This window comes from Salmo trutta, chromosome 13 (assembly GCF_901001165.1).
Source record: "Salmo trutta chromosome 13, fSalTru1.1, whole genome shotgun sequence".
Classification (NCBI taxonomy): domain Eukaryota; kingdom Metazoa; phylum Chordata; class Actinopteri; order Salmoniformes; family Salmonidae; genus Salmo; species Salmo trutta.
Genome location: NC_042969.1, coordinates 27,839,749 through 27,860,913, shown reverse-complemented (window position 1 = coordinate 27,860,913; position 21,165 = coordinate 27,839,749). Strand labels below are relative to the sequence as shown.

The following is a 21,165-nucleotide window of genomic DNA, read 5'->3' as shown; positions in this document are numbered from 1 at the left end:
GGCACCACACACCCATCTGGAGATATTAAACACCTTCTCTCTCAGGAATGAACATATATGTTAATAAAAGTACAGCATTTTGAAACACTTTATTGATTACAATATAGAGATTAATAACAGAGGGGAATCTGAGAATGCAGGGATTCCAGCAGGGTGTGAGGTGAAGTAGTCAAATCTGGAGCTGACAAGGGCTGGAATGTAAATGACATGTGATCATCGGGGATTATCTAACATCTGCGAATGGGCAGGCGTTCCCTCGGGATGAAGAGCTTCTCTGTTTATGTGATGTCATCCAGATGGAAATGTCACCTGTGTATCTGATGTAGGAAAATAGATAAGTTGAGTGTCCTGTGAATATGTTTATGTATATGTACTGTATATATATCTTGGTATATATCTTTTTTTATTTTAATTTCTATTATTACTATCATTATTGTGGTTTTAAGGGGTGGGGGGAGGCTGATGGGGATGGCGGAGGTGTCCTATTGAGGGCGAAGGGACCTATTGGGGAGGGGATTCTTCATGGAGGCACATTCAGTCATATTATTATACATTTTTTCCCTCCTATTATTATAACAGTTCACTGTGATTATGGATATGTACTCATGTTGACTTATATATTTGAACTATCTTTTTCGCATAGAGTACTCATTAAAAAAAAATGTATTGTCGTTATTATGTAATGAAACAGGCAGGGAGCAGGCCTCGAACCCTCGACCTTCTAGCCCGAAGTCCAGCGTGCTATCGACTGTGCCCCAAAATTATGCTCGAGCGGCAGAGTCGATATCCGCGCTTATAAACCCAGGGTCGTTACATTATTATTACTACTGTGCTTCCAAGCGCATTCTTCACCATTTTCGACACCTCAAATGGGTCTCCCACATGTTTTTATTTTTTATGTAACCTTTATTTATTTAACTAGGCAAGTCAGTTAAGAGCAAATTCTTCTTTAGAATAACGGCCTAACCCGAATGACGCTGGGACCGTTGTGCACCGCCCAGTGGGCCTCAAATGAACCCGGACAACAGAGGTGTTGTGTTTTGAATTTCGGAGCAGAATACCCTTCAAAGGGATAATCTCAGGGGTGAAGACGGATGTTCAGGTTGAATACCTGAAGAGAATTCCTGGTGTGATTGGTGACTGGCGTATGACCCGCTGGGTGAATGGAGAAAAATAAGAAACTCTGGCGGTCCTGTTGTTTTATAAAGAGCAAATACCTACACATGTGAAGCTTGTTTATGTAACATACGCAGTAAGAGCTTTCGTCCCCAAACCACTGCAGTGTAAGAATTGTGGGTGCAGACGAACAGAGTATACTGGAGACAGGTGTGTAGAAGGACGACGGCGTCGCAATTGTAGTGGGGATCATGATCCTGAGTTCCTGGAGTGCCCTGTAAGGGTAAATTGAGGTAAACAAAAGTTGGAGCGGTCAATCGAATTCCCTAAACGGGGGCGATTAAAATAATTGGGAAAACAAGTAATGTTAGTGAAGAGATGGTAGTTGATACACCACAGCCTGTGGTAAATGTTAGCTGCCAAACAAAAGATACCCTGTGTGTTATAAATTGATTTTGTTGAGTTCATTTCCACAGTTAGAAACTGTACAGCACAAGTCTCAAAGAAGTCGAAGAAACAAGACATTATTGTGGCTGCAGTAGAAAGGTTTATGGGACTGAAGGATTTTACATCGAAATACTGGCAAGGGGTACTGACGCCGGTAAGACACGCCATCCCAGGTTTCCCTTGAGACTGTAGGGATCAGATCTGTTTATTTTTAACCAACATTTTTTATTTATAAAAAAAAATAGGTGGCGGGATGCACATTAAATTGTGTGATCGCCAAAATACTATAGAAGAAGAAGAACACTCGCCAGTCTGGCACTCTGCTTCCCCCCCAGTGGTGGAATCAACGACAGGGAAGGATCTGATCTATCCGGAGTAGCTAGCTTGCTAGCAGGCTGCGGTTCGCCATAGCTACGTAGTTGTTTGCTTGATGTAGGAGCGATGTGGTCCTTTTTCGCTCGGGATCCAGTCAAAGACTTTAATTATGAAATTTTACCGGACACTCAAGACACGTCCGGAATATGGACACTGCATCGGGGCAAGCGAAAGGTAAATACAATAGTGGGGGCAGAAATATATTTGACAGATGTCTTGTTAGCTTGCTAGCTAGCTGATACAAGGCAAGGCCTCGCTAGCTAGCTATGACTGAGTTCAAGGCAGGACACCATTCTTATTTATGGGATGAAATTGAGTGTTAAATTGCCATACATGATTATCACGATGTAGGTCTACTATATAGATGGCGTTGTCCAGATATTTATCGCCTAGTTAAAACAGCACGGTTAGCGAAGGTTACTTGTAGGCTAGCATAGTTCATGTTGGCTATGTTTTGTTTATGCAGGGACACGTATTATCGCCACGTCAATCTCTGCTACAGTTATTAGCTAGCGAACGTTAGCTATCTAGCCACTGGTGTCACCTATAACGAGCTAGAAACGTCAGCTAGTTAACGTTACATGCTCATGCAAAATGTATTTCGACAAACTGTCACGACAAATAATGATGTCGTTAGCACACTGTCATTCTTGTTTTGACTGTTAGCTAACTGCTAACGTTATCGGCTAATTTGTCAAAGGTTCCGCTTAGCGTTGTTTGTTCCTTTTACTTATTGTTCAATGTCATGCAGATGCAATGGTGGAACCTTTGACGTACTTGTGTAGGTGTCGTGTTGTGTTTCACCTTAAATAGGTAGCTAGTTGACTGAGACAAATTGTATGGTGACATGACAACAACCCTTATTGCAAGGAACAGGATCGAACAACACCACTCCTGTGATTGAGTTCTGGCCTCATCAGGGAGACTGTAACTTAATCTCCCCTAAATCACAATGACATCTCTTCTCATACTAATGATGGATCATGACATTGTCACATTTTAACATCTCCTTAGACGGGTGGGGAACCACTATCGGTGTTTGTGTACGAGGTGTCAACGGGGACAGAGGAACAGACCCAGCTAGCCAAGGCAGCGTTCAAACGTATGAAGACCCTCCGACATCCCAACATCCTGGCCTATGTAGATGGATTGGAGGTGTGTGTCTGTGTGTATTTCACAGCAAATGCAAATAACATCACAATTTAGTTGATATTTAAAAGACAAACAACAGTATTGTACAACAATCATTCTGTCACCATTTTCTCAGTCTTCTGTATTTGTTTTTCTTGTAATTGTTTTTCATGCAGAGTGTGGTGAGTATCAAGGACTGAATCAGTTAGTTCCCCTGTCTCTCTTCTAGAGAGAAGCAGTAGCTAGTGTGCTAGTCGTTAGTGTACTAACTGTATAATAGAACCATACTTAAAAGACTAATGCACATTTTAACAATGTTATTGTGAATGCATTAATGTTGTCTCTTTCTGGTGTGTTGCAGACAGAGAAGAGCCTGTACCTGGTCACAGAGCAGGTCACCCCCCTGGCAGCCCACCTGAAGGCCCAGTCAGAGAGGGGGGGTTCTGGGGAGCTGGAGGTGTCCTGGGGCCTGCATCAGACTGTGGTCAGTAGACTGGAGGGGAGATGAGTGCTCTGATTTCCTGATGTGTTTCTTTATGTTGAGTGCTGCTTGTCCTTTTTCAATCCTCTTTCACCTCTACTCCATTATCCTCCTTCCTCTCTATCAATCTCTTTCTTACTCAATGGAAAGATGACTCCATCTTGTCTAAGAAGGCACTTATATATTAATCACACAGTACTGAATGTTCTCTAAACACCAGCCCGAAAGGCTCGTAGGAAGTCACATCAGCTGCTACAGAGTCAAACAGGTTCACTGATACGTTATAAGTGTGTCCCCGGCCCAGAATGGGTCAAACTTTAACCATACCATTCAACACTGGCAGACATTGATGCTGGCAGTTAAACAGGTCAAAGGTAGAGCATCAGTACTCAGTTACAACAGATAATTCTAGACTAACTTTCCTCAAAGGAATGCATCTGTCTGAGTCTTCCCACACTTAAAATCATGTTTATTACATATCAATCTATACCTAATCAAATTCAGGCAAATAATTTGTCCATTGTTATGGGGAATTATTTGATTCTCTCTCAGACACTCTATTTCCCCCCTGTAGAAAGCCCTTAGTTTCCTGGTGAATGACTGCCACCTCCTCCACAACAACCTGGGTATCTGGGCTGTGTTTGTGGACCGAGCCGGAGAATGGAAGCTTGGCGGTCTGGACCACATGACCCCAGAGAACGGGGACGCCTCCACATCACTACCCTCCGCCAAAGCTGTTCACCCTGACATGGACAAATACGACGCCCCTGAATCACCAAACAGTGGAGAGAAATGGTGAGGCGGACAGAGAATGAGTTAAGAATGAAAGACTGATTTCATGAAAAATTGTGTTCCTGGGATCTCACATACAAAGGTTTTAGTTCAGTGCTTGTATTGTCTGAGTCCATCTCTCTGTCCTCCAGGGCTGGGGATGTGTGGCGGCTGGGCTGTCTGATCTGGGAAGTGTTCAATGGTCCACTTCCCCGAGCCTCCTCCCTACGCTCCCTCGGAAAGGTAGCCTCCTCCCCCACCCTTTACCTTCTAACATTTTACCAGAGCATCACACATTTTAAGAAAATCCTAAAGTATTTCTAATGTCCTCCTGTCAAATAAAATCAAAGGTCATGAATTAATTGGAAGTGATGTGAAATGTATTATGGTTTGTTGTCCCTCAGATCCCTAAAGCATTGGTGCCACACTACTGTGAGCTGGTGGGGGCCAATGCCAGGGCCCGGCCTAACCCAGCCCGCTTCCTGCAAAACTGCAGAGCTCCCGGAGGATTCCTTAGCAACAGCTTCGTTGAGAGCAACCTTTTCCTAGAGGAGATCCAGGTGTGATTCCTGACCCCTATCCCTGCTATAGAAAAAGCTTGACACATTAGAGATGACACAGCTCTCATTGACTTACCGATTAAATATTTTCTTCAGTGAAATCTATCTTATCTATTCAATCTGATCCAGATCAAAGACCCAGCAGAGAAGCAGCAGTTCTTTCAGGACCTGAGTGAGAACCTGGACTCATTCCCAGAGGACTTCTGTAAGCACAAGGTGCTGCCACAGCTACTCACTGCCTTTGAGTTTGGCAACGCCGGTGCTGTCGTCCTCACACCTCTGTTTAAGGTATGTGTGCTGTGGAGGCAGAGAGGAGGGATTCAGATAGGAGAATGGATCACCGGCCTGGCATTTAATTGCTCCTCTCTGTTATGCAGAAGTCGGAAAACTATGTCATATCTATGTAAAGCATAATCATTAGAAACGGCTTTTAAAGGCATTTCTTCATGGGGAAACATGCTTTTGGCAACTAATCATCTCCCACCCTCCAATCAATCAAATGTATTTTGTAAAGCCTTTTTTTACATCAGTAGTTGACACAACAGATAACCAGGCAGAATATAACCCCACCCACTTTTCCAAAGCGCAGCCCCCCACGCCACCAAGGGGATGTCAACAGACCACTAACCCACCTCACGATCCAGAGAGGGCAGAAAATCACTCCTTTTTCTATGTCTCGTTCTTTCTGTGTCTGTCAGGTGGGGAAGTTCCTATCTCCGGAGGAGTACCAGCAGAAGATCATTCCTGTCATTGTGAAGATGTTCTCCTCTACAGACCGGGCCATGAGGATACGACTGCTTCAACAGGTACAGTGTACCAACACGTCAGAGTACAGAGGCGGCCATTACACCAGAATGAGTGTTTGCTGCAGAACCCATGTTTTATTCCTCTTTCCAACCCCGTCCTCATCTCTCTTTCCTTCAGATGGAGCAGTTTGTTCAGTATCTAAACGATGCAGCGGTGAACTCGCAGATCTTCCCTCATGTCGTTCACGGTTTCACAGACACAAACCCAGCCATCAGAGAACAGACTGTCAAGGTATAACTGGCTCACCAACTCTGTCAGACTTATGCTCACAAGACCAGGTGGCTTCACTCACTCCTTTATTCAAGTGTAACTGAAAGTGTACCTTCCCTGTGGTTAATGGTGTTCCCAAAGGTCTGTTCTTGTTGTTAAATGGTTTTTATGCCTCTTTCTTTTCTCTCCTTCTCCCAGTCCATGCTGCTGCTGGCTCCCAAGCTGAATGAGAGCAATCTGAATCAGGAGCTGATGAGGCACTTTGCACGGCTGCAGGCGAGAGACGAGCAGGGACCAATCCGCTGCAACACCACCGTGTGCCTGGGAAAGATCGCCCCCTACCTCAACGCTGGGGTAACTCACCTGCTTTCTCTCTCTCTCCATAGGTCTTTAGATAGAATGGTTTATTTACAATGGTGTTTGTTCTTCACTGGTTGTCCTTTTCTTGTGGCAACAAATCTTGCTGTTGTGATGGCACACTATGGTATTTCACCCAATAGATATGGTTTATCAAAATTTGATTTGTTTTCAAATTTGTGCGTCTGTGTAATCTGAGGGAAATATGTGTCTCTAATATGGTCATACATTTGGCAGGAGGTTAGGAAGTGCGGCTCAGTTTCCACCTCATTTTGTGGGCAGTGTGCACATAGCCTGTCTTCTCTTGAGAGCCAGGTCTGCCTACAAGGCTATGCTCACGGAGTCTGTACATAGTCAAAGCTATCCTTAATTAAGTTCGGGTCAGTCACAGTGGTCAGGTATTCTGCCACAGTGTACTCTCTGTTTAGGGCCAAATAGCATTCTAGTTTGCTCAGATTTTTCGTAAATTCTTTCCAATGTGTCAAGGAATAATTTTTTTGTTTTCTTATGATTTGGTTGGGTCTAATTGTGTTGCTGTCCTGGGGCTCTGTGGGGTCTGTTTGTGAACAGGGCCCCAGGACTAGGGTTGTTGCGGTGACCGTATTACCGCCACACAGGCAGTCACGAGTCATGAAGGCAGTCAAATTCCACGTGACAGTTTAGTCACGGTAGTTAGGCTTCTCCAAGCTCTGATACTGCTGCTGGTCATTGGTAGCCAACCAAACTTGCTAACTGCCTGGTACTCAGCAATCTATTGTCCCTCTAAATCGCTCTGACATCAATGCAAATGTAGTCGAAAATCTAATCAAACACTTCATGAGAGCTCATGTCGTTTTGATCACGTGGACTGGGATATGTTCCGGTCAGCCTCAGAGAACAACATCGATCTATGCGCAGATTCGGTGAGTGAGTTTATAAAGAACGTGCATTGGAGATTGTGACTATTAAAACCTACCCTAACCAGAAACCATGGATGGATGGCAGCATTTGCACAAAACTGAAAGCGCGAAGCACTGCATTTAACCATGGAAAGAGGTCTGGGAATATGGCTGAATATAAACAGTGTAGTTATTCCCTCCGCAAGGCAATTGAACAAGCGAAATGCCGGTACAGGGACAAAGTGGAGTCGCAATTCAACGGCTCAGACACGAGACGTATGTGACAGGGTCTACAGGAAATCACGGACTACAAAAGGAAAACCAGCCACGTTACGGACACCGTCACGCTTCCAGACAAACTAAACACCTTCTTTGTCCACTTTGATGATAACACAGTGCCACTGTCACGGCCCGCTAACAAGGACTACGCTCCTTCTCCGTGGCCGGCATGAGTAAAACCTTTAAACGTGTTAACCCTCGCGAGGCTGCTGGCCCAGGCGGCATCTCTAGCCGCGTCCTCAGAGCATGCGCAGACCAGATGGCTGGTGTGTATACGGACATATTCAATCGCTCCCTATCCCAGTCTGCTGTCCTCATATGCTTCAAGATGGCCACCATTGTTCCTGTACCCAAGAAGGCAAAGATAACTGAACTAAGTGACTACCGCCCTGTAGCACTCACTTCTGTCATCATGAAGTGCTTTGAGAGACTAGTCAAGGATCATACCACCTCCACCTTACCGGCCACCCTAGACCCACTTCAGTTTGCATACCGCCCCAATAGGTCCACAGATGATGCAATCGCCAGCACACTGCCCTATCCCATCTGGATGAGGAATACCTATGTAAGAATGCTGTTCATTGACTACAGCTCAGCATTCAACACCATAGTGCCCTCCAAGCTCATCATCAAGCTGGAGGCCCTGGGTCTCAACCCCACCCTGTGCAATTGGGTCCTGGACTTTCTGATGGGCCTCCGCCAGGTGGTGAAGGTAGGAAACAACATCTCCACTTTGCTGATCCTCAACACTGGGCCCCCACAAGGGTGTATGCTCAGCCCCCTCCTGTACTCCCAGTTCACTCATGACTACTTGGCCATGCACGCCTCCAACTCAGTCATCAAGTTTGCAGATGACACAACAGTAGTGGGCTTGATTACCAACAACGATGAGAGCTGAGGGCACTCGGAGTGTGGTGTCAGGAAAACAACCTCTCACTCAGCGTCAACAAAACAAAGGACATGATCATGGACTTCAGGAAACAGCAGAGGGAGCACCCGCCTATCCACATTGATGAGACAGCAGTGGAGAAGGTGGAAAGTTTTAAGTTCCTCGGTATACACATCAGAGTTAAACTGAAATGGTCCACCCACACAGACATTGTGGTGAAGAAGGCGCAATAGCGCCTCTTCAACCTCAGGAGGCTGAATAAATTTGGCTTGTCACCCAAAACCCTGACTAACTTTTATAGATGCACAATCGAGAGCATCCTGTCAGGCTGTATCACCGCCTAGTATGGCAACTGCAGCGCCCTCAACCTCAAGGCTCTCCAGAGGTTGTTGCGGTCTGCACAACGCATCACCGGGGGCAAACTACCTGCCCTCCATGACACCTACATCACCTGACGTCACAGGAAGGCTAAAAAGATCATCAAGGATAACAACCACCCGAGCCACTGCCTGTTCACACCACTACCACCCAGAAGGCCAGGTCAGTACAGGTGCATCAAAGCTGGGACCGAGAGATTGAAAAACAGCTTCTATCTCAAGGCCATCAGACTGTTAAATAGCCATCACTAACACAGAGAGGCTGCTGCCTGCATTGAGACCCAATCACTGGCCACTTTAATAAATGGATCACTAGTCACTTTAAACAATGCCACTTTAATAATGTTTACATATCTTAGATTACTCATATGTATATACTGTATTTTATACCATCTATTGCACCTTGCCTATGGTGCTCGGTCATCGCTCATCCATATAATTATATGTACATATTCTCATTCACCACTTTTTAGATTTGTGTGTATTAGGTAGTTGTTGGGAAATTGTTAGATTACTTGTTAGATATTACTGCACTGTCGGAACTAGAAGCACAATCATTTCGCTACACTTGCATTAACATCTGCTAATATATATGTGGGCAATAAAATGTGATTTGATTTGTTGCGCAACATTTCAATAGGCTATGCGTGAGAAAACAGAGTGATGGCCTCTAGTTACAAGAAGATCAGTTTTCTATAGGCTAGGCCTACTATATTTATTAATCAGCTTTCCTAATATTAAGCACAGGCTATATTCCTGTTGTAAATATAACCAACCAGGCTGGCATTAAAATAAACCACGGGAAAGCGTCCTCCATTCGCAATTTAAGTGCATTGATGACATGTATTTTTTCCAGTTGCCCCTGTTGTGCAGGATAATGGTCCATTCTAAATCCAAGTTAATTTCACACATACACTAAATAATATATGTAAAGACAAGATTAAATCAAGAATATATAGCCTATCACTTGTGAATTACACTGCTCAAAAAAATAAAGGGAACACTTAAACAACACAATGTAACTCCAAGTCAATCACACTTCTGTGAAATCAAACTGTCCACTTTGGAAGCAACACTGATTGACAATAAATTTGACATGCTGTTGTGCAAATGGAATAGACAACAGGTGGAAATTATAGGCAATTAGCAAGACACCCCCAATAAAGGAGTGGTTCTGCAGGTGGTGACCACAGACCACTTCTCAGTTCCTATGCTTCCTGGCTGATGTTTTGGTCACTTTTGAATGCTGGCGGTGCTTTCACTCTAGTGGTAGCATGAGATGGAGTTTACAACCCACACAAGTGGCTCAGGTAGTGCAGCTCATCCAGGATGGCACATCAATGTGAGCTGTGGCAAGAAGGTTTGCTGTGTCTGTCAGCGTAGTGTCCAGAGCATGGAGGCGCTACCAGGAGACAGGCCAGTACATCAGGAGACGTGGAGGAGGCTGAAGGAGGGCAACAACCCAGCAGCAGGACCGCTACCTCCGCCTTTGTGCAAGGAAGAGCAGGAGAAGCACTGCCAGAGCCCTGCAAAATGACCTCCAGCAGGCCACAAATGTGCATGTGTCTGCTCAAACGGTCAGAAACAGACTCCATGAGGGTGGTATGAGGGCCCGACGTCCACAGGTGGGGGTTGTGCTTACAGCCCAACACTGTGCAGGACGTTTGGCATTTGCCAGAGAACACCAAGATTGGCAAATTCGCCACTGGCGCCCTGTGCTCTTCACAGATGAAAGCAGGTTCACACTGAGCACGTGACAGAGTCTGGAGATGCCGTGGAGAACGTTCTGCTGCCTGCAACATCCTCCAGCATGACCGGTTTGGCGGTGGGTCAGTCATGGTGTGGGGTAGCATTTCTTTGGGGGGCCGCACAGCCCTCCATGTGCTCGCCAGAGGTAGCCTGACTGCCATTAGGTACCGAGATGAGATCCTCAGACCCCTTGTGAGACCATATGCTGGTGCGGTTGGCCCTGGGTTCCTCCTAATGCAAGACAATGCTAGACCTCATGTGGCTGGAGTGTGTCAGCAGTTCCTGCAAGAGGAAGGCATTGATGCTATGGACTGGCCCGCCCGTTCCCCAGACCTGAATCCAATTGAGCACATCTGGGACATCATGTCTCGCTCCATCCACCAACGCCACGTTGCACCACAGACTGTCCAGGAGTTGGCGGATGCTTTAGTCCAGGTCTGGGAGGAGATCCCTCAGGAGACCATCCGCCACCTCATCAGGAGCATGCCCAGGCGTTGTAGGGAGGTCATACAGGCACGTGGAGGCCACACACACTACTGAGCCTCATTTTGACTGACTAGTTTTAAGGACATTACATCAAAGTTGGATCAGCCTGTAGTGTGGTTTTCCACTTTAATTTTGAGTGTGACTCCAAATCCAGACCTCCATGGGTTGATAAATTGGATTTCCATTGATTATTTTTGTGTGATTTTGTTGTCAGCACATTCAACTATGTAAAGAAAAGTATTTAATAAGATTATTTAATTCATTCAGATCTAGGATGTGTTGTTTTAGTGTTCCCTTTATTTTTTTGAGCAGTGTATATATCACTTGTGAATGATGCCCAGCATAAGAAACCAAGCCTTTTTTGCAACTTTTTCGAATCATAGTCGCACACCTCATGTAACCTAGCCCATAGGCCTATATGTTTGTATCACAACTAAAGTGGCCAAATAACTTCTTAAAATTAAGAACATTAATCCACTTTACAAGGGGTGTAGAGCCTAACATAAGCACCGCGTGAGTTTAAAGTTTGGGGAAGATGGATTTTCACCATAAAAATGCACCTTTATTATAAAAGTATTACATGCATAATTGCATTTGCGGTCACTTTTAATAATGGTGTTTTCTGCTAATTGACCATTTGCACTTAGACTACTACCAAATGTGCATTGCTGCTCTTATAAGGTGAAGAAATATTAGAATAGTTTCAACATTTTAAGATTAACGTTCAGATCTGTTGCGTCAGCCACATTGCGTAAACATAATTTTTTTTATGCTAGTGGTTGTAATAATTTGGGATCTATCGCATCCCACAACTGTCCCAAACGGTTTGGAATATTTATTTATCGCTCAGAATAGAATAGGTCGACCTTTGTACTATGGAGGAGAGTAGATTGACATATGCTAGTGCTTTTGCTGTTAAACTGTTCGTTAGGCCTACTCATCTGTTGGCTGACCAAAAGTAAATGTGTACAGTTCTTCCAAAATCTTCAATATGCACCTCGTAATTCGACAAGGACATGCACAGTTGTGTCTGTCTTCACTTGTAGCCTGTGTGAAAGACCCAACCACGTGATGGAGCACTCAGGGAGAAGGGCACTACGGCCACTGGCCACAAAAGGCCTGGATTTTTTTTTTTAGGGTGCATTGTTTTAGAGTGCATGTCAGAGCAAAAACCAAGCCATGAGATCGAAGGAATTGTCCGTAGAGCTCAGAGACAGGATTGTGTCGAGGCACAGATCTGGGGAAGGCACTCCTCAGTAAAAGGCACATGACATCCCACTTGGAGTTTGCCAGATTCTCTGGTCTGATGAAACCAAGATTGAACTCTTTGGCCTGAATGCCAAGCGTCACGTCTGGAGGAAACCAGGCACCGCTCATCACTTGGCCAATACCTTCTCTACGGTGAAGGCAGCATCATGCTGTGGGGATGTCTTTCAGCAGAAGGGACTGGGAGGCTAGTCAGGATCAAGGGAAAGATGTATGGAGCAAAGTACAGAGATCCTTTATGAAAACGTGCTGAGGACCTTAGACTGGGGCGAAGGTTCACCTTCCAACAGGACAATGACCGTAAGCACACAGCCAAGACAATGCAGAACTGGCTTTGGGACAAGTCTCAGAATGTCCTTGAGTGGCCCAAACAGAGCCCGGACTTGAACTTGATCGAACATTTCTGGAGAGACCTGAAAATAGCTGTGCAACGACACTCCCTATCCAGGACAACAAAGTCAAGGTATTGGAGTGGCCTTCACAAAGTCCTGACTTCAACCCTATAGAACATTTGTGGGCAGAACTGAAAAAGCATGTGTGAGCAAGGAGGCCTACAAACCTGACTCAGTTACACCAGCTCTGTCAGGAGGAATGGGCCAAAATTCACCCAACTTATTGCGGGAAGCTTGTGGAAGGCTACCCAAAACGTTTGACCCAAGTTAAACAATTTAAAGGCAATGCTACCAAATACTAATTGAGTGTATGTTAACTACTGACCCACTGGGAATGTGATGATAGAAATAAAAGCTGAAATGAAACATTCTCTCTACTATTATTCTGACATTTTACATTCTTAAAATAGTGATGATCCTAACTGACCTAAGACATGGAATTTGTACTAGGATTAAATGTCAGGAACTGAAAAACTTTGCTTAAATGTATTTGGCTAAGGTGTATGAAAACTTCCGACTTCAACTGTACAGTATGTTGAAGAAAGTGGGGTTCAAGCTCACTCCCTGTCTCAACCCACGGCCCTGTGGAAATAAATGTTTTTTTTTGTTACCAATTTTAACTGTGCACTTGTTGTATACATGTTGTTTTATAAAGTGGTATGTTTTTCCCCCAACACTCCTTTCCATCAATTTGTATAGCAGACCCTCATGCCAGAGTCGAGCTTTTTTTTTGTTTTCTTATCAAAAAAGCATGAGAAGGGGTGTCAGTGGGCTGACTGAACGTTCTGAGAGACTCTGGGTTGAGGTCAGTGATAAAGTAGTGTACAGTACTACTGCCAAGAGATGAGATATAGGTGTACCTACCATAGAAGTCCCCTTGAAGCCTACCATTGACTATGTACAGACCCAGCGTGCGACAGAGCTCCATGCTTGTCATAGTTGTGTCTAGGAGGGCATATTAGGGAGGGAATGCTGTCACCTCCAGGTAGGTGTTTGTCCCCCTGTGTGCTGAGGGTGTTGTGTTCTGGCATGTAGTTCGCCACAGACCAGTACATGTCCCTGGGCCTGGAAATGGTTGATCTCCCCCTCTAGGATGGAGAAGCTGTCATCGTTAAAGTACATGGATACTGTAGGGGGGATATAGGTAGCACACATGAGGACATTTTTCTCTGTTGAGATCATTTCCTTATTCATTTGTTCCTGTTTTGACTAATTGAATAGAGTGGGATAGGTCTGCTCTACCAAATTAACATACCCCTTGAGTCTCTTCCCTGTTTCACACCTGGTAGTTTGGGGGATGGGACTACCAGCTCTCTGTAACCTAGAGGGCAACGCGTGAGTCCGTCTCCTCTTTTCCATGTTTCTTGTGGGATGACAATGTCTGTATTTCCAATTTCTTTGAAGTCTGGGTTCTTGCTCTTTAGTCCAAAGGCAGATGACCTCAGGCCTTGTATATTCCAGCATGAGATTGGAAAATGAAGCTTTTACTTACTGTCTAGTGTGGTTTAGGTTCGGACCATTACTGTAGGTGTGAGCAGAGCATGTTGAGCAACTCTCTCTCGCGCGCTCTCTGTTTAGCTCGCTCCTTGCTCTCTCTCTCCCCCTTTCTCTTCCCGTCTCCCCCTTTCTCGCTCTCACTCTCCCCCCTCGTTCGTGGTCTTATTCATACCTCTCTCCTTTCCTCCACAGACACGGCAACGAGTGTTGATCTCGGCGTTCTCTCGGGCCACTAAGGACCCCTTTCCCGCCTCTCGGGCGGCCGGGGTTCTGGGCTTTGCAGCGACCCACAACTACTACAGTGTGACAGAGAGTGCAGCACGGGTACTACCAACACTCTGTACCCTCACTGTTGACCCTGACAAGAACGTTAGAGATCAGGTGAGAAGCACTACAAACACCTTACACATTGAAATAACTGCACTAGTACATTTAGCTTGCATTATGTTTAGAAATATTTCACCCTGAACACTCCATCTGCATATGAAAATCTGTTTTTACCTACTCTCTCATTTCACATTGCAACATTCCATCTGTAAGAAGGTTCCATCCAACCTTTTTATGAGCGTGAAGTATAAAAAATGCCACGACGGGCAGTAAACTTTCCAAATGTCGAAAAAACAAAATACGCTAGACAAGGTGGGATCTTTTTGTGTCTGTAAAATGTATTATGCGAGAAATGGCAGTGGAAACGCTTTTATGCGCAAATATTGATATAATAACCAACATATGGAAGTAAACTTATCATCACGAGATGATATGTTGTGTGGTCCTCCCACTACAACTGGAGAAAGCATGCAGTTTGTTAGGCTACAGATGAAATAAGTAATGATGAACTTCACAGGGTGGTGACAGTACAACGTGATGAGCTTGATGCTCCTTTCCAATAAATATCCAGGGTCTTATTCTGGTGACATGATCGACGCTTGGCTTCCATTTGACAAGCAAAAAATGATTTTGCTCCTTTGTCCATAATAATGTCATCATGTAGGGTATACCTGCACTGTGTCTGCAAGCAGTTCGCTAGAGGGCAGTGCCAGCTAGAGGGCAGTGCCAGCTAGAGGGCAGTGCCAGCTAGAGGGCAGTGCCAGCTAGAGGGCAGTGCCAGCTAGAGGGCAGTGCCAACACCAGAGTGGGTATATTTAGCTATATAGCGCAACATTTCTGTTGCCGAAACCATCAGTAGAGTTGATTGCGATGGAAATCCATTTTAACTTTGTATTTTTATGGGAATTAAATGCAAAAGTTATTTTTATGTGCGCTACGTTATCACACACTTTTGGTCACAACAAGTACATTTTGTGGAAACGCATATCTGGTGAGAAAATTAGCATAATTGTATTTAATGCCTTTTTTTTTTTTACATTTATTGATTTATTTTATTTTTTTATTTTTGTATTTATATATATATTCGCATGAAAATTTGTTGCCAATTTGGATAGAAACCTAGCTTGTGAAACATTGTTCTTTTTCTGTCCCTCAGGCATTTAAAGCCATAAAGAGTTTCTTGACGAAGCTGGAGACTGTTTCTGAAGATCCAACCAAGCTGGCTGAAATAGGTCTGTACCCAATCGCAAACCTCCAGGTCGCCAAAGACAACAAAGCCTCAAGCACTGATCTCACATTAAAGGGATAGTACGGAATGTTGGCAATGAAGTCCTTTATCTGCTTCCCCAGAGTCCGATGATCTCGTGGATACATTTTTTTTCTCTGTGTCCAGTATGAAGTAATTAGAGGTAGTTTTGTGAGCCAATGCTAACTAGCGTTAGCTGTACCCAAGGACTTCCAGTCATTGCGCTAAGCTCGGTATCATTTGCTCGCAAAACTACACTATATAAATATGTAACACACAGACACACAAATGTATGTGGACACCCCTTCAAATTAGTGGATTTGACTATTTCAGCCACACCTGTTGATTACAAGGGTTTTAAAATCAAGCACACAGCCATGCGATCTCCATAGACAAACATTTGCAGTAGAATGGCCTTACTGAAGAGCTCAGTGACTTCAACGTGGCACCATCAAAGGATGCCACCGTTCCTACAAGTCAGTTCGTCAAATTTCTGCCATGTTAGAGCTGCCCCGATCAACTGTAAGTGCTGTTATTGTGAAGTGGATACGTCTAGGAGCTTCACGAAATTGGTTTCAAATGGCCGAGCAGCCGCACACAAGCTTAAGATCACCATGCGCAATGCCAAGCGGCGACTGGAGTGGTGTAAAGCTTGCCGTCATTGGACTCTGGAGCAGTGGAAACGCGTTCTCTGGAGTGATGAATCACGCTTCACCATCTGGCAGTCCGATGGATGAGTCTGGGTTTGGCGGATGCCAGGAGAACGCTACTTAGTGCCAACTGTAAAGTTTGGAGGAGGAATAATGGTCTGGGGCTGTTTTTCATGGTTCGGGCTAGAACCCTTAGTTCCAGTGAAGGGGAAATCTTGGCGCCACAGTATACAACATTCTAGATGATTCTTTGCTTCCAACTAGATGGCAAGTTTGGGGAAGGTCCTTTCCTGTTTCAGAATGACAATGCCCCCGTGCACAAAGCGAGGTCCATACAGAAATGGTTTGTCGAGATCGGTGTGGAAGAAATTGACTACCTTGATCTCAACCCCATCGAACACCTTTGGGATGAATTGGAACGCTGACTACGAGCCAGGCCTAATCGCCCAACATCAGTGCCCGACCTCACTAATGCTCTTGTGGCTGATAGCAAGTCCCTGCAGCAATGTTCCAACATCTAGTGGAAAGCCTTCCCAGAAGGCTGTTATAGTAGGGGGGATCAACTCCATATTAATACCCATGAGTTTGGAATGAGATGTTTGACGAGCAGCTGTCCACACTCTTGGTCATGTGGTATACCTGTAACTTCCTTCATTGCCAAAATCCCAAACTATCCCTTATAAGGAATCTTTTTGCAGCCTTTGAGTGTCTAATATTACTTATCTCCTTCTCAACCTAGAAAAGGATGTGATGTCATCAGCCCAGCCGGCTGGGGCAGCGGCCAGTTGGGCAGGCTGGGCAGTGACGGGGGTGTCCTCTCTGACCTCCAAGCTCATCCGGACCGGCCCGGGGACAGAGGGCGGCAGCCCGGCCGAGAACACCCCTGTTGGTGGTGGTGGTACTGCATCTCCTTGTGCCGGGAACTCTGCGATAGATGGAGTACCCGGGGGTAAGGAACTAACTTATTTGCAGGATTACTCAGATCTTAGATATGTTTCTGTTTGATTTGGCATGGGTCCCCAGATCCTCAATGTTATACAGCTGCACCATTGAGAACATCCTGACTGGTTGCATCACTGCCTGGTATGGCAACTGCTCAGCATCCGACCGTAAGGCGCTACAGAGGGTAGTGCCTACAGCCTAGTACATCAAGTTTCCTGCCATCCAGGACCTATATACTAGGCGGTGTCCCAAAAAATTGTCAGACTCCAGTCACCCAAGTCGTAGACTGTTCTCTCTGCTACCGCACGGCAAGCGGTACCGGAGCGCCAAGTCTAGGTCCAAAAGGCTCCTTAACAACTTCAAGCCATAAGACTGTTAATCAAATGGCCATCCAGACTATTTGCATTGACCCCCCCCCCACACTTGTTTTTACACTGCTGCTACTTGCTGTTTATTATCTATGCGTAGTCGCTTTACCGTTCCCTACATGTACAAATTACCTCGCCTAATCTGTACCCCCGCACATTGTACTGGTACCCCCTGTATATAGCCTCGTTATTGTTGTTTTATTCTAACTTTTTAAAACGTTTTTTACTTTAGTTTATTTAGTAAATATTTTCTTAACTCTATTTTCTTAACTGCATTGTTGGTTAAGGGCTTGTAAGTAAGCATTTCACAGTAAGGTCTACACCTGTTGTATTTGGCACATGTGACAAATAACATTTTGATTAGATTTTTGGTCATTCTATACATAAGGGTGGCATCCCCCATAGAAACATAGGAAGAGCCGGCAAAGCTGTATCCGTCAGTTAATGGCATCCGCTATTTACATCCACCTTTCACCTCACCGTTCTCCTCATTCCTCCAGGCTCTGAAGTTAAACCACTGCCGGTCTCCATGACTCTACCCATTGCTTCTGGCCTTGCTACCCAATCAGACTCTCCTAAGGTGACAGAAAAGAACGAGGAGCCAATCGGAGACCGGTGGGATGACGAGGATTGGGGAAGTTTGGAGGTAATTGACATGGAATGGTTTTGGGGTGGGATTTGACAGTTGGGACGTCAACTGTCATGGAACATGGGAAACAGTGATGTTTGTATTGGAGAGGCATCTTCTATTTGATCAGTTAACTCATTCACCTACTCTCGCTCTCTCTCCCCCCCACAGGACCCAGAGAAGGTACAGGCAGCAGACCCAGATGACTGGAACTCTTCTGATTGGTCAGGAATGTCTTCTGTCAAAAAGAAGGCCAGTTTAAGAGGAGTACGTATCTGGTTTTATTTAGACCAGAGGGTTATTCAGGGAGGCAGAATGTTTAAATAGTCAAAGATAATGGCACATTGCATAGTCATGCTATTTCTGTAAAGTAAGTAACACTCACACTTGTCTTTTCTTACTAGCTCTGGCTTTGTTGAGATATATATACTTAATTGAGGAAAAATGTACTTACTATGACTGAGAGATGTGGTTGTCTCGCATAGCTGTCTTCTCTCTGGATAAGAGCATCTGCTAAATTACTAATTTGTAAATACATTCCTGTCTGCAATTTCCTGAAAGTTCCAACCTACTGAACAATGGTCCATGATTTAAAACCGTGTGAGTGCTGAAACTTCATGGGTAATATTCATTCATTGCTGTCTCCATCCAGGTGGGTCTAGCAACTTCTGAGGCAGTGAAAAAGCAGAGCTCTGATTGGAGCAGCTCGGGCTGGGATGCCGATGACAGCTGGTCCAATGAGAAGGAGGCTGACGGCCAGGGTCAGAGTTCACCAGGAGAGGAGGCGTGGGGAAATGACTGGGAGGAGGAGGGAACGACTGCTCCGGCCACTAAGAGTGCTGCTCTGCCGGAGGGGGTTCGGTTAGCCAGCGAGTATGACTGGGACAGTAAGGGAGCCACGCAGACGGACTTCCTTGCCAACGTGTCTCAGAGAGCAATGCCGACCCCCATTACTACGGTGAAGAGAGGAGGGGGGGGGGGCTTTATAAATAAACATTTGACAGGAGTAGGCTTTGTGTTTTGAAGAACTGACAAACAGGCTTGTCGAAGTGGAGGTAGAAGTTATGTGTTGATAAGTGGGGGAACATTTGAGGTGGAAATGGAAGGGCAATGCATGTTTTAATGTGCGCTGTGCATGTGTTTTCTGGTTCATGCTAGGCTGGTGATGGCTGGAGTGCAGAGCCTGCTGGAGACTGGGGAGCCGAGGAGAGCTGGGAGTCTGTGGACGGAAGTCAAGGTGAGTCTCAACCTGCTCTAACCTTTCTATACTGCATCTCTCTCAATGATCTGAAACCAGGGAGTCCTTTTAATGAGATGTTATTCATGTTATAAGGCTCAAGTCAAATGATAACAGCTGTCTCTTTTTGTTTCCTAAGCAGGCCTAAGCAAGGCAGAGCTGGCCAAGAAGAAACGTGAGGAGAGGAGGAAAGAACTGGAGGCCAAACGGGCAGAACGCAAGGCAGCGAAGGGTCCTCTCAAACTGGGTGCTCGGAAATTGGACTGACTGGAAGGAAGAGGAGGGCTGGCGGAAGACAGGAAGCGAAGCAGACCGAGTGCTATGATGACTTTCCCCTGACTCCCACAGAGGGGGTGGAATGTATGGAAGGTTCAACATTCCATAATGAAAAAAAGATTGAAGAAGAGACACTGTGAACTTGACGACTGTGCAACCTGCTCATTGGCTGAGAGGGGATCAGAGTGCCAGAGGCTGAGACATGTCTCATCCAGACTATTACGGGGTTTAAACATTGCATTCACATTACAACGCAAATATTGTTTTTATATAAAAACAAAGATGTAAAGAAATGTACATAGTTGGTGCATTTGTCTGAAAACGTTTTTTTTTTATTATATTGATATAAAATGTGTATATGCTGAATGTTCACATATACGCATAAATGGGTTATGAATGTTTTAGATAAGCTGTCAGTCACACTGCAGAAATAAGACTGATAGTCTGCATGCGTGGGTCTGTATATGAGTGACCTACCAGATGGCATACAGTACTTCCCTGAAGGGTAATGCTGGGACACATTCAGCAGGGCACAATGTTGTGTAACAGTCTGATAGAAATATGTTATGTAGAACAAACATTCCTCTCACATAGAATAAGGGATCATGTCAAGTCTATTCATGATATTTCGATCTTCGTTTGCCAACTGAATGTGTCTCTGTTGATTAACGGTACCTCACTGTACGCAGATGAATAATTACACCTGGCCTACATCCCCTCGGAGCCAATCAGTTATCATTAGTGGTGGTGGGTTGACTGACTTGAAGCCTTCGTATTCAGCATGGACGGTGTTATCATGCAATTTTACCTGTAGATTCCTCCTATATATTTATGGAGTCACACTTAGCTATTTAAAATCAAATCATAAAGTGCAAGAATTCTGCCCATCAACTATCTTGTCAGATTGGTAGTGTTGGGTGGGTCAAGGGAAAGAGAAGGTTCTGTTTGTGCCTTTTATTTGATGGCAGCACTGTTTACTGGGGTTAGGTGGTCAGATGAACTGTGATTTTTAAACATGTTCTGGGTGGCGAGGGAGGGAAGTCCAGTGAAATCAGATGCGTTGTTTTATAGAGATGGAATCTTGTGTACTATGAACAATTCCCCAAATAAAACCATGACAAAGTGTTATGCGAAAGGGTGTGAACTGTTTTACAAATATATATTCAGAACAATTTCTACTTCTGCCAACATCCAAATCCACTGGAAAATTCCTTGTGGGACAACAGAGCAGTTTCTGTTTACTAAGAGAAGTATGTTAATCAGACCACAAACCTACAGACCAAATAATGTTTATTGAAAATGTACAAACTTACAATACAGAGCATGTCAAGACCAGATCAACTAATCTAAAATGACCAGGTTCAGTTTATTCATTATCAATATATTTAAACTTAATTCATGTGCAAACAAGTTTACAGATCAA

General features: G+C 44.8%; 1 protein-coding gene across 3 annotated transcripts; it reads left to right on the top strand.

Annotated features, from left to right (window-relative positions):
• Nucleotides 1-791: 791 nt before the first annotated feature.
• On the top strand, nucleotides 792-20,873 carry LOC115205585 (N-terminal kinase-like protein). Of its 3 annotated transcripts, XM_029771726.1 has the most exons (20): nucleotides 792-1,409; nucleotides 1,593-1,717; nucleotides 1,809-2,112; nucleotides 2,953-3,093; nucleotides 3,431-3,553; nucleotides 4,125-4,345; nucleotides 4,474-4,564; nucleotides 4,726-4,881; nucleotides 5,011-5,169; nucleotides 5,580-5,687; nucleotides 5,806-5,919; nucleotides 6,097-6,252; nucleotides 14,261-14,449; nucleotides 15,552-15,627; nucleotides 17,031-17,240; nucleotides 18,102-18,247; nucleotides 18,401-18,496; nucleotides 18,882-19,187; nucleotides 19,388-19,466; nucleotides 19,606-20,873. In XM_029771726.1, exons 3-20 carry the CDS (start codon nucleotides 2,005-2,007, stop codon nucleotides 19,731-19,733), a joined length of 2,607 nt encoding a protein of 868 aa, XP_029627586.1. In that variant the 5' UTR covers nucleotides 792-1,409; nucleotides 1,593-1,717; nucleotides 1,809-2,004; the 3' UTR covers nucleotides 19,734-20,873. The 3 variants fall into 3 exon arrangements, with proteins under 3 accessions (XP_029627586.1, XP_029627585.1, XP_029627587.1); XM_029771725.1 differs by having other exon boundaries at nucleotides 1,593-2,112; XM_029771727.1 differs by having other exon boundaries at nucleotides 792-2,112; nucleotides 19,609-20,873.
• The last annotated feature ends 292 nt before the right edge of the window (nucleotides 20,874-21,165 follow it).

What these genes read in the sequence shown, in the direction of transcription:
- LOC115205585 (XM_029771726.1), top strand. Translation starts at nt 2,005, where the DNA reads ATGTGGTCCTTTTTCGCTCGGGATCCAGTCAAAGACTTTAATTATGAA. An exon ending in CCAAACAGTGGAGAGAAATG is followed by an intron (nt 4,346 to 4,473) that starts GTGAGGCGGACA and finishes TCTGTCCTCCAG; the next exon opens with GGCTGGGGATGTGTGGCGGC. An exon ending in ACAAGAACGTTAGAGATCAG is followed by an intron (nt 14,450 to 15,551) that starts GTGAGAAGCACT and finishes TCTGTCCCTCAG; the next exon opens with GCATTTAAAGCCATAAAGAG.